Source organism: Panulirus ornatus, chromosome 55 (genome assembly GCF_036320965.1).
Source record: "Panulirus ornatus isolate Po-2019 chromosome 55, ASM3632096v1, whole genome shotgun sequence".
Classification (NCBI taxonomy): domain Eukaryota; kingdom Metazoa; phylum Arthropoda; class Malacostraca; order Decapoda; family Palinuridae; genus Panulirus; species Panulirus ornatus.
This window is the reverse complement of record NC_092278.1, coordinates 26347293-26366615: the sequence shown is the minus strand read 5'-3', so window position 1 is coordinate 26366615 and position 19323 is coordinate 26347293. Positions and strand designations below refer to the sequence as shown.

At 41.8% G+C, this 19323-nt stretch overlaps 1 protein-coding gene across 4 annotated transcripts in view; it reads right to left on the bottom strand.

Moving 5' to 3' along the window:
- The window catches only part of LOC139765613 (uncharacterized), a 244706-nt gene that overhangs the window by 23387 nt on the left and 201996 nt on the right, over window positions 1–19323 (bottom strand). For all 4 annotated transcript variants that reach the window (XM_071693272.1, XM_071693273.1, XM_071693275.1 and 1 more), the window contains one exon: window positions 5299–5481. In XM_071693272.1, the coding sequence (XP_071549373.1) occupies window positions 5299–5481 (183 nt within the window). The remainder of the gene's footprint in view (window positions 1–5298; window positions 5482–19323) is intronic.

The following is a 19323-nucleotide window of genomic DNA, read 5'->3' as shown; positions in this document are numbered from 1 at the left end:
TCTTCAAGGCTCCCAGGATTTTCGCCCCCTCCCCCACCCTATGATCCACTTCCACTTCCATGGTTCCATCCGCTGCCAGATCCACTCCCAGATATCTAAAACACTTTACTTCCTCCAGTTTTTCTCCATTCAAACTTACCTCCCCATTGGCTTGACCCTCAACCCTACTGTACCTAATAACCTTGCTCTTATTCATGTTTACTCTTAACTCTTCTTTCACACACTTTACCAAACTCAGTCACCAGCTTCTGCAGTTTCTCACATGAATCAGCCACCAGCGCTGTATCATCAGCGAACAACAACTGACTCACTTCCCAAGCTCTCTCATCCACAACAGACTTCATACTTGCCCCTCTTTCCAAAACTCTTGCATTCACCTCCCTAACAACCCCATCCATAAACAAATTAAACAACCATGGAGACATCACACACCCCTGCCGCAAACCTACATTCACTGAGAACCAATCACTTTCCTCTCTTCCTACACGTACACATGCCTTACATCCTCCATAAAAACTTTTCACTGCTTCTAACAACTTGCCTCCCACACCATATATTCTTAATACCTTCCACAGAGCATCTCTATCAACTCTATCATATGCCTTCTCCAGATCCATAAATGCTACATACAAATCCATTTGCTTTTCTAAGTATTTCTCACATACATTCTTCAAAGCAAACACCTGATCCACACATCCTCTACCACTTCTGAAACCACACTGCTCTTCCCCAATCTGATGCTCTGTACATGCCTTCACCCTCTCAATCAATATATATATATATATATATATATATATATATATATATATATATATTTTTTTTTGCTTTGTCGCTGTCTCCCGCGTTTGCGAGGTAGCGCAAGGAAACAGACGAAAGAAATGGCCCAACCCACCCCCATATACATGTATATACATACACGTCCATACACGCAAATATACATACCTACACAGCTTTCCATGGTTTACCCCAGACGCTTCACATGCCCTGATTCAATCCACTGACAGCACGTCAACCCCGGTATACCACATCGATCCAATTCACTCTATTCCTTGCCCTCCTTTCACCCTCCTGCATGTTCAGGCCCCGATCACACAAAATCTTTTTCACTCCATCTTTCCACCTCCAATTTGGTCTCCCACTTCTCCTCGTTCCCTCCACCTCCGACACATATATCCTCTTGGTCAATCTTTCCTCACTCATTCTCTCCATGTGCCCAAACCATTTCAAAACACCCTCTTCTGCTCTCTCAACCACGCTCTTTTTATTTCCACACATCTCTCTTACCCTTACGTTACTTACTCGATCAAAACACCTCACACCACACATTGTCCTCAAACATCTCATTTCCAGCACATCCACCCTCCTGCGCACAACTCTATCCATAGCCCACGCCTCGCAACCATACAAAATTGTTGGAACCACTATTCCTTCAAATATACCCATTTTTGCTTTCCGAGATAATGTTCTCGACTTCCAAACATTCTTCAAGGCTCCCAGGATTTTCGCCCCCTCCCCCACCCTATGATCCACTTCCACTTCCATGGTTCCATCCGCTGCCAGATCCACTCCCAGATATCTAAAACACTTTACTTCCTCCAGTTTTTCTCCATTCAAACTTACCTCCCCATTGGCTTGACCCTCAACCCTACTGTACCTAATAACCTTGCTCTTATTCATGTTTACTCTTAACTTTCTTCTTTCACACACTTTACCAAACTCAGTCACCAGCTTCTGCAGTTTCTCACATGAATCAGCCACCAGCGCTGTATCATCAGCGAACAACAACTGACTCACTTCCCAAGCTCTCTCATCCACAACAGACTTCATACTTGCCCCTCTTTCCAAAACTCTTGCATTCATCTCCCTAACAACCCCATCCATAAACAAATTAAACAACCATGGAGACATCACACACCCTTGCCGTAACCTACATTCACAGAGAACCAATCACTTTCCTCTCTTCCTACACGTACACATGCCTTACAACCTCGATAAAAACTTTTCACTGCTTCTAACAACTTGCATCCCACACCATATATTCTTAATACCTTCCACAGAGCATCTCTATCAACTCTATCATATGCCTTCTCCAGATCCATAAATGCTACATACAAATCCATTTGCTTTTCTAAGTATTTCTCACATACATTCTTCAAAGCAAACACCTGATCCACACATCCTCTACCACTTCTGAAACCACACTGCTCTTCCCCAATCTGATGCTCTGTACATGCCTTCACCCTCTCAATCAATACCCTCCCATATAATTTACCAGGAATACTCAACAAACTTATACCTCTGAAATCTGAGCACTCACTCTTATCCCCTTTGCCTTTGTACAATGGCACTATGCACGCATTCCGCCAATCCTCAGGCACCTCACCATGAGTCATACATACATTAAATAACCTTACCAACCAGTCAACAATACAGTCACCCCCTTTTTTTAATAAATTCCACTGCAATACCATCCAAACCTGCTGCCTTGCCGGCTTTCATCTTCCAAAAAGCTTTTACTACCTCTTCTCTGTTTACCAAATCATTTTCCCTAACCCTCTCACTTTGCACACCACCTCGACCAAAATACCCTATATCTGCCACTCTATCATCAAACACATTCAACAAACCTTCAAAATACTCACTCCATCTCTTTCTCACATCACCACTACTTGTTATCACCTCCCCATTTGCGCCCTTCACTGAAGTTCCCATTTGCTTCCTTGTCTAACACACTTTATTTACCTCCTTCCAGAACATCTTTTTATTCTCCCTAAAATTTAATGATACTCTCTCACCCCAACTCTCATTTGCCCTCTTTTTCACCTCTTGCACCTTTCTCTTGACATCCTGTCTCTCTCTTTTATACATCTCCCACTCAATTGCATTTTTTCCCTGCAAAAATCGTCCAAATGCCTCTCTCTTCTCTTTCACTAATAATCTTACTTCTTCATCCCACCACTCACTACCCTTTCTAATCAACCCACCTCCCACTCTTCTCATGCCACAAGCATCTTTTGCACAATCCATCACTGATTCCCTAAATACATCCCATTCCTCCCCCACTCCCCTTACTTCCATTGTTCTCACCTTTTTCCATATATATATATATATATATATATATATATATATATATATATATATATATATTTTTCTTTCTTTCAAACTATTCGCCATTTCCCGCGTTAGCAAGGTAGCGTTAAGAATAGAGGACTGGGCCTCTGAGGGAATATCCTCATCTGACCCCCTTCTCTGTTCCTTCTATTGAAAAATTAAAAAAAAAAAAAAAGAGGGGAGGATTTCCAGCCCCCCGCTCCCTCCCCTTTTAGTCGCTTTCTACGACACGCAGGGAATACGTGGGAAGCATTCTTTCTCCCCTATCCCCAGGGATAATATATATATATTTATTTTATTTATTATACTTTGTCGCTGTCTCCCGCGCTTGCGAGGTAGCGCAAGGAAACAGACGAAAGAAATGGCCCAACCCCCACCCATACACATGTATATACACACGTCCACACACGCAAATATACATACCTACACAGCTTTCCATGGTTTACCCCAGACGCTTCACATGCCTTGATTCAGTCCACTGACAGCACGTCAACCCCGGTATACCACATCGCTCCAATTCACTCTATTCCTTGCCCTCCTTTCACCCTCCTGCATGTTCAGGCCCTGATCACACAAAATCTTTTTCACTCCATCTTTCCACCTCCAATATATATATATATATATATATATATATATATATATATATATATATATATATATATATATTATTCATTTATTCATTTTGCTTTGTCGCTGTCTCCCGCGTTAGCGAGGTAGCGCAGGGAAACAGACAAAAGAATTGCCTAACCCACCCACATACACATGTATATACATACTCGTCCATACACAGCACATATACATACCTATACATCTCAATGTATACATATATATACACACACAGACATATACATATATACCCATGTACATAATTCATGCTGTCTGCCTTTATTCATCGCTTCGCCACCCCGCCACACATGGAATAACAACACCCTCCCCCCTCATGTGTGCAAGGTAGCGCTAGGAAAAGACAACAAAGGCCCCATTCGTTCACACTCAGTCTCTAGCTGTCATGTAATAACGCACCGAAACCACAGCTCCCTTTCCACATCCAGGCCCCACACAACTTTCCATGGTTTACCCCAGACGCTTCACATGCCCTGGTTCAATCCATTGACAGCATGTCGACCCCAGTATACCACATCGTTCCAATTCACTCTATTCCTTGCACACCTTTCACCCCCCTGCATGTTCAGGCCCCGATCACTCAAAATCTTTTTCACTCCATCTTTCCACCTCCAACTTGGTCTCCCACTTCTCCTCGTTCCCTCCACCTCTGACACATATATCCTCTTAGTCAATCTTTCCTCACTCATTCTTTCCACGAAACAGCAAATAGCATCCTCCCCCCCTTTTCAGCAAGGTAGTGCCAGGAAAAGACATAAAAAAGTCCACATTCATTCTCACTTAGTCTCTAGCTGTTATGTATAATGCACCGAAACCACAGCTCCCTATCCACATCCAGGCCCCACAGACCTTTCCATAGTTTACCCCAAATCACCATTTCCTGTGTCAGCAAGGTAGCGCCAGGAAACAGACAAAGAATGTCCCATCTGCTCATACACTCACATATATAAATAAACGCCCATACATATATACATATCAACATATACATATATACACATGGGCATATTCATATTTGCTTGCCTTTATCCATTCCTGGCACAACTCAACCCTACAGGGAACAGCATGACTAACCCCTGCTTCTGCAAAGTAGTGCCAGGAAAACAGACAAAAAAGGCGATATTTGTTCACCCTCAGTCTCTAGCTGTGTAATGCACTAAAAACACAGCTACCTATCCACATCCAGGCCCCACAGACTTCTCCATGGTTTATCCCAGATGTTTCACATGCCCTGGTTCAGTCTAATGACAGCACGTCAACCCCAGTATACCACGTCGTCCAGTTCACTCTATTCCTTGCACGCCTCTCACCCTCCTGCATGTTCAAGCCCCAACCACCCAAAATCTTTTTCACCCCATGCTTTCACTTCAAATTTGGTCACCCACTTCTCCTGACACATATATCCCCTTTGTCTACAGTATGGTAATAAAAACACACAAATACATTCCATTTAAAATCAAATTATGGTAATAACTGCAGACAGATATGTTTAATTTACAATCAACTTATATTCCAATCTCTAGAACTGATTATGGGAACTCAAGGAAAGTTAATGGTCATACTAACCAAAAAATTTTCTTGCATGATCTCCGCTGAGATGAACAACAGTTTCAAATCCACACTCTGGGTCTGACACGCAAAGTTTCAGTCTTATAACTGGAATCAATTTTCCTGATACACTGGCTATTCTGGTCTTCTCTTCTTCCACATGATGGCTGGACACTGATGACTGATCCAGCAATGATAAACCTATTAGAAATAAATAAGGGTTTTTTGAATTAAATTCAAATCTGAAAAGTTATGTTCTGTGAATTAAATAGAATTCTGAAAAGTAGTGCTATCACTTCACGTCAACCCAACCATGAAAATGTTATTTCTTAACCTTTTTATACTATCTTATATATCATAAAACATAAAGTTTTTAAGCTCTCCAATCAGTTTGTAAGCAAAAGACTGGCATTCATAACGTAAACATCAACCTCTTTTATGCATAACTGTTTCTCCCATCTTAGCACAGAGGCATCAGGAACAAATGAGCAATGACTTCATTTACTAACATCCACACTCTGTCATGTATATCATACTGAAACCACAGCCTAACATTTATAGCTAAGCCTACTCAATGAGTTGACTACTTCATATGCCCTAGTTCAGCCCACAGCCTCCTATAAACCACATCAATCCAATTCATTGTATCAGGTACTGATACCCGAGACTCCCCTTCATCCTTCCATCTTCTTCTTAGTCTTCCCCTACCCCTTCCTCCTTCCACTCCTGACACATGGGTTTCATTGGTCAGTCTTTCTCTGGTCATCCTCTCTGTATCTCAGAACCATTTCAGCACAACCTGGTCACCTCTGGCAATGAGACTGAAGTTAATAATACATCTCTCTCTTACAATGACATTCATTACACAAATACATCTCTCTCTTACAATGATATTCATTACACAACCAACTTGCCCCATACCACCAGCTGACTTAAGTTATTTCACCTCCAAAACATCCACCTCTTTCTCCCTTGTTTTTAAGGTGCATGACCCACATTTAAACACTGGCAGGACTACTGTGCTCTCACAAATACATATCTTTGCCTTTGTAGGTAATGACCCTTCCTTCCACACACTCCGTAAAGCACCCCTCTCCACCCAATGATTCACCTCATGGTTCCTTCTAATGCCATGTCCACTTGTACATATCTAAAGCACTGCACCTCTTAAGCCCTCGCCATTCAAAATTACATTAAAACCATCGTCTCATCTCTGTAAAGTATCACCCATCATCTTACTTTGGTTCACATTCACTCTCAATTTTCTCCTTTCATACACTCTCCCAAAATCTGTTACCAGTTTCTGAAGCCCATCACCAAAGCCATGTCACCTGCAAACAACAAGTGATTCACCTCCCATGATCACACCCCAAGCATACTGAAGATTCATCCTTTGCTCTATGACTCTTGCATTCACCTGTCTCACCAATTCACTTGTCTATAATTATTCCAGGACCCCTTTCTTAAAGGTCCTGATGTTACCCCAGGACCCTTTTTCCAAGGATTCCTACAACCCAAGGATGTGCCACATTTAACAGCTGGGACAAGATGGACTCCTTTAAAGTGAGAGGTTCTCTGAAGAGATTATTCTTTGTTTCATCAATTGATGATACAGCTACACCACTCGTGACTTTACACTCACACTGTAATGTCAAACAAGTGAGGTCCAGTAATACCACCAGTCAATAAACAAATTAAACAACCATGGTGACATCACACCAATGATATAGATCTACCTTCACTGGATTAGCATCACTACCTCTTCATACAGTTGGCTCAACCAATCAAGCTCTTCATCTTCCCCTCCAGGTTGGTTGATAATGAGTATCCAGTTTAAGTTACAGTATGGAAATGACATGTGAAGGAGTGGGGAAAGAGTGAGTCAGAAAAGAGGAGTGAATGCAAAGATACAAAGAGGGACTGAGCGAAAAATGGCACTGGAAGAAAGTAAACAAAACTACGGGGATGGAAGATATTCAAGGAAGCAGAGCATAAATGTGTGGATGAAGTTTGTAGCATGCAGAAGATTAAGCCAGGGTAATAAGCAGCGGAATAAGGGATTATCAGATTGCAAGTGAGAGAAAAAAGGGAGGTATCTGGATACAGGTACACCATCGAATTTCCAGCAACAGATGGTTCGGCACCTCCTTTAGTTCGGACAAAATTACATGAGGGAACTTGAAATCACCATGGCCACCAGACTAGTTTTACTGTGTGGCAACAGATGGTGCACTTGTTGGTGGTGATACCACAATTCTGTGAGATTCTTAGCTAATTTTGCTTAAATTTAAATCCTAGCTATGGCTTCTAAGACATATGAGAGTGTCAGTCGTGGTGTCAAACGTAAACACCAGTCCATATCGATCCAAGATAAAGTAGAATTGTTGAAAAAAATGGAACGTGGTGTCGGTGCATAAGCTATGTGACATCTACAGCATTGGTTCATCAACTGTTTATGATATAAAGAAGCAAAGGGAGAAAATATTGAAATTCTATGCAGACAGCAATTCCAAGAAGCAAATGAAGATTAGAAAAACTAAGAAAGATGGTAAGAGTATTAACACGATCGAGCAATGATGGAATAGTTTCGACATCATTGGAGTGATGGAGTGGACTTGTCAGGTAGCATGATAATGGACCAGGCTAAGTTGTTCCATAAAGAACTTAAATTACAACATGAGCATGACTATAATGAAGGATGGCTTCAAAGATTCAAGTGTCATGGAATTTCCATGAATAAAGTGTGCGGAGAAAAGTCTGCAAACCATGAAGGAGCTGCCGAGTATGTGGATGAATCTGCAAAACTTGTAGCTGATGAGCCCCTCAGTCCCGAGCAGGTGTATGATGCAGACAAAACTGCATTATTCTGGCAATGCACACCTAGGAAAACACTAACAACAGAAGACCCTACAGGATTCAAACAATCTAAGGACAGACTCACCATCTTAGGGTGTTCAAACATTTAATATTTGTTTAATTTAAATTTCAAGCAGTCCATGGCATACTTTAGACACATGGGAGATGTCTAATTAGCAGGTTAGAGGTGTGTTGATGAATTATTATTGTGACCATGGTTGGTTCGGCAAAATGATTAATCTGGCAAGGCTTTGGAACTAAAAGAGCCGGAAAATTGGTGAAGTATCTGTACTACATAAACCATAAACAGAAGAAATGTAAGTGACTGGATGATGTGCAAGAAAAAGCAGGAGGTTAGGAGAAAGTTATTGTAGTTGCAGAAAAGGGCAAAAGAAAGATGGGGTGAAAGAATGTCAATGAACTGAGAAATTAAGAAATGTTTTCCAAAAAAATATAAATAGCATGACAAGAACAAGAAAAGAGATGTATGAAGTGGTAAGAGGCAAAAGAGACAGGAGGAAGAGATGGAGTGAGTATTTTGAGGGATTGCTGAATGTAATACATGACAAAGGTGGATGAGATGTGTTTGAAAAGTAGCATGCTGAGTGATAGCCATGACAAATGTTTCAGTAAAAAGATAGGTCATATAAAAGTCTTGCAAGTGTGGCAGTGAGTGGTCTAATAAACGGTTCATGAAAAGCAACCCTTGCAAATGCAAACTAACGAGGTTTGGACAAAGAAGGGCTCCATATGATTATTATCTAGCAGGAAATAAGCTTCAGAATTCCATGTGAGAAGAACTTGGGAGTCAACATCATCCTTGACCTGTTAGAGTTTCACACAACAAGAATAGTTAAGGATATAAACTGTTTGCTGGCAAATATTAGAATAGCTTTCAAGCACTGCACATGCATACAGAAATATTTAGCAAGCATACACTTCTCATGTTTGGTAACTGAACCTATAGAAACACTAAAAGATATAAAAATCCTCAGGGAGGGTAACAAATACGGTACCAGAACTAAGAGGACTATGGTACAGGGAAAGGTTAAAAGTCTTAAATTTGCACACCTTGGAAGAAAGAGAGTGAAAGGTGATCTGATCTCAACTTGTAAGTTTTTAAACCAGACTGATGACAAAGACACGTTCTTCATAAAATGTATGGAGAGGACAACTAGTGGATGTAGCATTAAATTAAGCAAGAAATCTAAAAAAAAAAAAATGCGAAATACTTTTATAGTATACGAGTGGTGGATCAATGGAATAAAATGGCTGAAATCATAGATAATGCAGACATCACACATAAAGAAAGTACCTACGTGAGATTTTGCCATGGCAGCAGGACTAGAGCACTGCGCTCACTACTTGACTCAAATGTTAATGAATAATGTTTCTCTTGACCACCTCACCTCATCCCCTCACTCGTTTTGTTTGATGTACAGTGCAGTTTTATTCAAAAGCTACTCCACTAGCATAGTTATCTATTCTAGGTTCAATTTTCAGCCATGATTCTAATCTCATTTTGAATATTTCTGTAATCTCTCCATCTACATTTATTCACTTACCTAGTACTGCATTAAAAATAAATTTCAACTTCCTTGTTGGCCATTCAGGAATCTTTGTCTTAGGCACTTTTGGGATCTTTCCACGAATTACTCATAATTTATTGATTTTATATCATCCATACCTGGTTGTTTTCAGGTTTACAATGTTGTGCTTTATTCCCCATATTTGTTGCTGGGCATATATTATCATACATCTCTCCCTGAAGCAGGGGAGAAAAATTCCACCTCCATATTCCCAGCATGTCAAGAAGGTGACTAAAGGGGGGAGAGCAGTGGACTGAAAACCCTTCCCTTCTTATATCTCAATTTCTAATAGAGAAATATGGAGTCAAACTGGGAGTGCTCATCCTCCTCAAAGGCTCAGATTGGGGTGTCTGAATGTGTGTGGATGAAATCATGATGAGAAGGAGAAGGACAGGTAGCATGTTTGAGGAAAGAAACCTGGATGTTCTGGCTCTGAGTAAAAAGAAGCTCAAGAGTAATGGGGAAGAATGGTTTGGAAATGTCAGGAGGAAAATCAAAGGTTGATGGGAGGATAAGAGCTAAGGAAGGAGTAGCACTACTCCTGAAGCAGTTGTGGGAGAGCGTAGTGATTATTGGTGCTTATGCACCTGGCCATGAGAAGGAAGATCATGAGAGGCAAGTGTTTTGGGAGCAGCTGAGTGAGTGTTTCAGCAGTTTTGGGGCATGAGACTGGGTATAGGTGATGGAAGATCTGAATGTGAAGGTGAGTAATGAGGCAGTAGAGGGTATAACTGGTGCACATGGGGTATTCAGTGTTGTGAATAGAAATGGTGAAGAGCTTGTGGATTTGTGCACTGAAAAAAAGAGTGGTGACTGGGAATACCAGCTTTTAATAGAGATATACACAAGTATATGTGAGTAGCAAAGATAGCCAGAGGGCATTATTACATTACATATTAACTGATAGGCATGTAAAAGAAAGACGTTTGGATGAAAATGTACTGAGGTGGCAGCTGGTGGGATGTCTGACCCCTATCTTGTGGAGGTGAAGGTGAAGATTTGTAGAGGTTTTCAAGAAATAAGAGACAATGTCAAGAGAAGATAATGTTGAGAGTAACTGAGCTTGGAAAGGGGAGTTGTATGAAGACATACCATGAGAAATTGAATGTAGAATGGCAAGAGATGAGAGCAAATCAAGTGAGGAGAGTGGGTGATGAATGGGATGAATTTAGGGGAGCAGTGACGGTATGTGCAAGAGATGCAAGTGGTATGAGAAAGGTAGTGAGTGATGGGATGAAGAAATAAAGTTTCAGGAGAAAAAGAAAAGAGAGGCATTTTAATGGTAGTTGCAAGGAAGGAGTGCAAATGACTGGGTAATGTATAAGCGAAGGTGCAGGGGTTGAAAAAGAAAGCAAATGAAAGTTGGGGTGAGTGTCATTAAACTTTAGGGAGAATAAAAAAATTGTTTTGGACAGAGGTAAAATATGAAGGACAAGAGAATAAATGGGAACATCAGTGAAAGGGGTAGGGAGGGAAATGATAACAGGCAATGATGGAGTGAGGAAGAGATGGAATGAGTATTTTGAATGATTGTTTAATGTGTTTTGATGATAGAATGGCAGATGTAGGGTAAAGATTTTGCTTGGGGTGGTATGCAAATTGAAAGAGTTATAGAGAGCGGTTTGGTGAAGAGAGAAGAGGTGGTGAAAGCCTTGCAGAACATGAAATCCAGCAAGGGGCCAGAAGTGGATGGTACTGCAGTTGAATTCATAAAGAAAGGGGGGTGAATATGTTGCTGATCAGTTGGTAAGGATATTCAATGCATGTATGGATCATGGTGAAGTTCCTGAAGATCGGCATAATCCATGTTTCTTTTTTTCTTTTAAACTATTCGCCATTTCCCGCATTAGCGAGGTAGCGTTAAGAACAGAGGACTGGGCCTTTTTTGGAATATCCTCATCTGGCCCCCTCTGTTCCTTCTTTTTTGGAAAAAAAAAAAACGAGAGGGGAGGATTTCCAGTCCCCCGCTCCCTCCTCTTTTAGTCGCCTTCTACGACACACAGGGAATACGTGGGAAGTATTCTTAATCCCCTATCCCCAGGGATAAAATAATCCATGTATAGTGCCAATATATAAAGGCAGAGGGGACAAAGGTGAATGTACAAAAGTACAGAGGCATAAGTCTGTTGAGTATACCAGGAAAATTGAATGAGAGAGTACTGACTTGAGAGGGTGAGGCATGTACAGAGCACCAGATTGCAGAAGAGCAGCATGGTTTCAGAAGTGGTGCAGGATGAGTGAATCAGGTGTTTCCTTTGAAGAATGTAAGTGAGAAATACTTGGAAAAACAGATGGATTTGTATGTGCCATTTATGGATCTGGAGGAGGCATGTAACAGGGTTGAAAGAGATGCTTTGTAAAAGGTATTAAGAATGTATGGTGCAGGAGGTAAGCTGCTAGAAGCAGTGAAAAGTTTTTATCAAGGGTGTATGGCATTTATACGAGTAAGAGGAGAGGAGAATGATTTACTCCAGGTGAAGGTTGGTCTATGGCAAGGGTGTGTGATATCACCATGGTTGTTTGTTTATGGATAGGGAAGCACGGGAGGTAAATGCAAGAGTTTTAGAGAAAGGGGCAAATATGCAGTGTCTTGGGAAGGAGAGGGCCTGGGAAGTGAGTCAGTTGTTGTTTGCCAGTAATACAGCATTGGTGGCTCATTTGAGTGAGAAACTGCAGAAGTTGGTGACTGAGTCAGGAGAATTGTGTGAAAGGAGAAAGTTGAGAGTAAATGTGAATAAGAGAAAAGTTATTAGATTTAGCAGGATTGAGGGACAAGTTAGTTGGGACGTAAGTTTGAATGGAGAAAAATTGGAGGAAGTGAAAGCTTTAGATATCTGGGAGTGGACTTGGCAATGAATGGAACCATGGTAGCAGAAGTGAGTCATAGGGTGGGGGAGGGGGCAAAGGTCCAAGGGACGATGAAGAATGTGCGGAAAGAAAAAGAAGAAGAATGTTACCTCAGAGAGAAAAAATGGGTGTTTGAAGGAATAGTAGTTCCAACAATATTATACGGTTGTAAGGCATGGGCTTCAGATAAGGTTGTGCAGAGGAGGGTGGATGTGTTGGAAATGAAATGTTTGAGGACAGTATGTGGTGTGAGGTGGTTTGATCAAATAAGTAATTAAACGGCAAGAAAGATGTGTGGTAATGAAAATAGTGTGGTTAAGAGAGCAGAAGAGGGTGTGTAGAAATGGATTGGACATATGGAAAAAATGAGTGAGGAAAGCTTGACAAAGAGGATATATGTGTCAGAGGTGGAGAAAACAAGGAGAAGCGGAGGACCAAGTTTTACTTGATCATCATTTCCCAAGTTAGTGAGGTAGTGCCAGGAAACAGACGAAGAAAGATCCATCCACTCTCACTTTTATCCATTTCCCAGTGCCACCCCATCCCGCATGATACAGCATTGCTATTCCCTGAGACAGCAAAGTAGCGCCAGGAAACATACAGAGAAAGGCCATATCCGCTCACATCCATTCTGCAGCTGTCATGAGTAATGCACTGAAACCACAGCTCTCTATCCAAATTCAGGCCCTACAGACCCTTGCATAGTTTACCCTAAACATTTCACATGCCATGGTTCAGTCCATTGACATAATATATGTATTTATATGATTTATGTATTTCATTATACTTGATCGCTCTTTCCTGTGTCAGTGAGGTAGTGCCAGGAAACAGACGGAGAATGGCCCATCCACTCATGTACACATATATATACATGAACGCCATACACATATATACATATCAAAATATACACATAAACATAAACATAAAAAGACACACACACACATACATACATATAGAGGATGTGTGGATCAGGTGTTTGCTTTGAAGAATGTATATGAGAAATACTTAGAAAAGCAAATGGATTTGTATGTAGCATTTATGGATCTGGAGAAGGCATATGATAGAGTTGATAGAGATGCTCTGTGGAAGGTATTAAGAATATATGGTGTGGGAGGAAAGTTGTTAGAAGCAGTGAAAAGTTTTTATCGAGGATGTAAGGCATGTGTACGTGTAAGAAGAGAGGAAAGTGATTGGTTCTCAGTGAATGTGGGTTTGCGGCAGGGGTGTGTGATGTCTCCATGGTTGTTTAATTTGTTTATGGATGGGGTTGTTAGGGAGGTGAATGCAAGAGTTTTGGAAAGAGGGGCAAGTATGAAGTCTGTTGGGGATGAGAGAGCTTGGGAAGTGAGTCAGTTGTTGTTCGCTGATGATACAGCGCTGGTGGCTGATTCATGTGAGAAACTGCAGAAGCTGGTGACTGAGTTTGGTAAAGTGTGTGAAAGAAGAAAGTTAAGAGTAAATGTGAATAAGAGCAAGGTTATTAGGTACAGTAGGGTTGAGGGTCAATTCAATTGGGAGGTGAGTTTGAATGGAGAAAAACTGGAGGAAGTGAAGTGTTTTAGATATCTGGGAGTGGATCTGGCAGCGGATGGAACCATGGAAGCGGAAGTGGATCATAGGGTGGGGGAGGGGGCGAAAATTCTGGGAGCCTTGAAGAATGTGTGGAAGTCGAGAACATTATCTCGGAAAGCAAAAATGGGTATGTTTGAAGGAATAGTGGTTCCAACAATGTTGTATGGTTGCGAGGCGTGGACTATGGATAGAGTTGTGCGCAGGAGGATGGATGTGCTGGAAATGAGATGTTTGAGGACAATGTGTGGTGTGAGGTGGTTTAATCGAGTAAGTAACGTAAGGGTAAGAGAGATGTGTGGAAATAAAAAGAGCGTGGTTGAGAGAGCAGAGGAGGGTGTTTTAAAATGGTTTGGTCACATGGAGAGAATGAGTGAGGAAAGATTGACCAAGAGGATATATGTGTCGGAGGTGGAGGGAACGAGGAGAAGAGGGAGACCAAATTGGAGGTGGAAAGATGGAGTGAAAAAGATTTTGTGTGATCGGGGCCTGAACATGCAGGAGGGTGAAAGGCGGGCAAAGAATAGAGTGAATTGGATCGATGTGGTATACCGGGGTTGACGTGCTGTCAGTGGATTGAATCAAGGCATGTGTATGGGGGTGGGTTGGGCCATTTCTTTCGTCTGTTTCCTTGCGCTACCTCGCAAACGCGGGAGACAGCGACAAAGCAAAAAAAAAAAAAAAAAAAAAAATATATATATATATATATATATATATATATATATATATATATATATATATATATATATATATATATATATATATATATTCTTTTCTTTCTTTCAAACTATTCGCCATTTCCCGCATTAGCGAGGTAGCGTTAAGAACAGAGGACTGGGTCTTTGAGGGAATACCCTCACCTGGCCCAATTCTCTATTCCTTCTTTTGGAAAAATAAAAAAAAACCAAGAGGGGAGGATTTCCAGACCCCCGCTCCCTCCCCTTTTAGTCGCCTTCTACGACACGCAGGGAATACGTGGGAAGTATTCTTAATCCCCTATCCCCAGGGATAATATATATATATATATATATATATATATATATATATATATATTTTATTATACTTTGTCGCTGTCTCCCGCTTTCGCGAGGTAGCGCAAGGAAACAGACGAAAGAAATGGCCCAACCCCCCCCCCATACACATGTATATACATACATCCACACACGCAAATATACATACCTACACAGCTTTCCATGGTTTACCCCAGACGCCCCACATGCCCTGCTTCAATCCACTGACAGCACGTCAACCCCGGTATACCACATCGCTCCAATTCACTCTATTCCTTGCCCTCCTTTCACCCTCCTGCATGTTCAGGCCCCGATCACACAAAATCTTTTTCACTCCATCTTTCCACCTCCAATTTGGTCTCCCTCTTCTCCTTGTTCCCTCCACCTCCGACACACATATCCTCTTGGTCAATCTTTCCTCACTCATCCTCTCCATGTGCCCAAACCACTTCAAAACACCCTCTTCTGCTCTCTCAACCATGCTCTTTTTATTTCCACACATCTCTCCCACCCCCACGTTACTCACTCGATCAAACCACCCCACACCACACATTGTCCTCAAACATCTCATTTCCAGCACATCCATCCTCCTGCGCACAACTCCATCCATAGCCCACGCCTCGCAACCATACAACATTGTTGGAACCACTATTCCTTCAAACATACCCATTTTTGCTTTCCGAGATAATGCTCTCGACTTCCACACATTCTTCAAGGCCCCCAGGATTTTCGCCCCCTCCCCCACCCTATGATCCACTTCCGCTTCCATGGTTCCATCTGCTGCCAGATCCACTCCCAGATACCTAAAACACTTCACTTCCTCCAGTTTTTCTCCATTCAAACTCACCTCCCAATTGACTTGACCCTCAACCCTACTGTACCTAATAACCTTGCTCTTATTCACATTTACTCTTAACTTTCTTCTTTCACACACTTTACCAAACTCAGTCACCAGCTTCTGCAGTTTCTCACATGAATCAGCCACCAGCGCTGTATCATCAGCGAACAACAACTGACTCACTTCCCAAGCTCTCTCATCTCCAACAGACTTCATACTTGCCCCTCTTTCCAAAACTCTTGCATTTACCTCCCTAACAACCCCATCCATAAACAAATTAAACAACCATGGAGACATCACACACCCCTGCCGCAAACCTACATTCACTGAGAACCAATCACTTTCCTCTCTTCCTACACGTACACATGCCTTACATCCTCGATAAAAACTTTTCACTGCTTCTAACAACTTTCCTCCCACACCATATATTCTTAATACCTTCCACAGAGCATCTCTATCAACTCTATCATATGCCATCTCCAGATCCATAAATGCTACATACAAATCCATTTGCTTTTCTAAGTATTTCTCACATACATTCTTCAAAGCAAACACCTGATCCACACATCCTCTACCACTTCTGAAACCACACTGCTCTTCCCCAATCTGATGCTCTGTACATGCCTTCACCCTCTCAATCAATACCCTCCCATATAATTTACCAGGAATACTCAACAAACTTATACCTCTGTAATTTGAGCACTCACTCTTATCTCCTTTGCCTTTGTACAATGGCACTATGCACGCATTCCGCCAATCCTCAGGCACCTCACCATGAGTCATACATACATTAAATAACCTTACCAACCAGTCAACAATACAGTCACCCCCTTTTTTAATAAATTCCACTGCAATACCATCCAAACCCGCTGCCTTGCCGGCTTTCATCTTCCGCAAAGCTTTCACTACCTCTTCTCTGTTTACCAAATCATTTTCCCTAACCCTCTCACTTTGCACACCACCTCGACCAAAACACCCTATATCTGCCACTCTATCATCAAACACATTCAACAAACCTTCAAAATACTCACTCCATCTCCTTCTCACATCACCACTACTTGTTATCACCTCCCCACTTGCGCCCTTCACCGAAGTTCCCATTTGCTCCCTTGTCTTATGCACTTAATTTACCTCCTTCCAGAACATCTTTTTATTCTCCCTAAAATTTAATGATACTCTCTCACCCCAACTCTCATTTGCCCTTTTTTTCACCTCTTGCACCTTTCTCTTGACCTCCTGTCTCTTTCTTTTATACATCTCCCACTCAATTGCATTTTTTCCCTGCAAAAATCGTCCAAATGCCTCTCTCTTCTCTTTCACTAATACTCTTACTTCTTCATCCCACCACTCACTACCCTTTCTAATCAACCCACCTCCCACTCTTCTCATGCCACAAGCATCTTTTGCGCAATCCATCACTGATTCCCTAAATACATCCCATTCCTCCCCCACTCCCCTTACTTCCATTGTTCTCACCTTTTTCCATTCTGTACTCAGTCTCTCCTGGTACTTCCTCACACAGGTCTCCTTCTCAAGCTCACTTACTCTCACCACCCTCTTCACCCCAACATTCACTCTTCTTTTCTGAAAACCCATACAAATCTTCACCCTAGCCTCCACAAGATAATGATCAGACATCCCTCCAGTTGCACCTCTCAGCACATTAACATCCAAAAGTCTCTCTTTCGCACGCCTGTCAATTAACATGTAATCCAATAACGCTCTCTGGCCGTCTCTCCTACTTACATAAGTATACTTATGTATATCTCGCTTTTTAAACCAGGTATTCCCAATCATCAGTCCTTTTTCAGCACATAAATCTACAAGCTCTTCATATATTTTTTTTTTTTTTTTGCTTTGTCGCTGTCTCCCGCGTTTGCGAGGTAGCGCAAGGAAACAGACAAAAGAAATGGCCCAACCCACCCCCATACACATGTATATACATACTTCCACACACGCAAATATACATACCTACACAGCTTTCCATGGTTTACCCCAGACGCTTCACATGCCCTGATTCAATCCACTGACAGCACGTCAACCCCGGTACACCACATCGCTCCAATTCACTCTATTCCTTGCCCTCCTTTCACCCTCCTGCATGTTCAGGCCCTGATCACACAAAATCTCTTTCACTCCATTTTTCCACCTCCAATTTGGTCTCCCTCTTCTCCTCGTTCCCTCCACCTCCGACACATATATCCTCTTGGTCAATCTTTCCTCACTCATTCTCTCCATGTGCCCAAACCATTTCAAAACACCCTCTTCTGCTCTCTCAACAACGCTCTTTTTATTTTCACACATCTCTCTTACCCTTACGTTACTTACTCGATTAAACCACCTCACACCACACATTGTCCTCAAACATCTCATTTCCGGCACATCCATCCTCCTGCGCACCACTCTATCCATAGCCCACGCCTCGCAACCATACAACATTGTTGGAACCACTATTCCTTCAAACATACCCATTTTTGCTTTCCGAGATAATGTTCTCGACTTCCACACATTCTTCAAGGCTCCCAGAATTTTCGCCCCCTCCCCCACCCTATGATCCACTTCCGCTTCCATGGTTCCATCCGCTGCCAGATCCACTCCCAGATATCTAAAACACCTCACTTCCTCCAGTTTTTCTCCATTCAAACTCACCTCCCAATTGACTTGACCCTCAACCCTACTGTACCTAATAACCTTGCTCTTATTCACATTTACTCTTAACTTTCTTCTTTCACACACTTTACCAAATTCAGTCACCAGCTTCTGCAGTTTCTCACATGAATCAGCCACCAGCGCTGTATCATCAGCGAACAACAACTGACTCACTTCCCAAGCTCTCTCATCCCCAACAGACTTCATACTTGCCCCTCTTTCCAAAACTCTTGCATTCACCTCCCTAACAACCCCATCCATAAACAAATTAAATAACCATGGAGACATCACACACCCCTGCCGCAAACCTACATTCACTGAGAACCAATCACTTTCCTCTCTTCCTACACGTACACATGCCTTACATCCTCCATAAAAACTTTTCACTGCTTCTAACAACTTGCCTCCCACACCATATATTCTTAATACCTTCCACAGAGCATCTCTATCAACTCTATCATATGCCATCTCCAGATCCATAAATGCTACATACAAATCCATTTGCTTTTCTAAGTATTTCTCACATACACTCTTCAAAGCAAACACCTGATCCACACATCCTCTACCACTTCTGAAACCACACTGCTCTTCCCCAATCTGATGCTCTGTACATGCCTTCACCCTCTCAATCAATACCCTCCCATATATATATATATATATATATATATATATATATTTTTTTTTT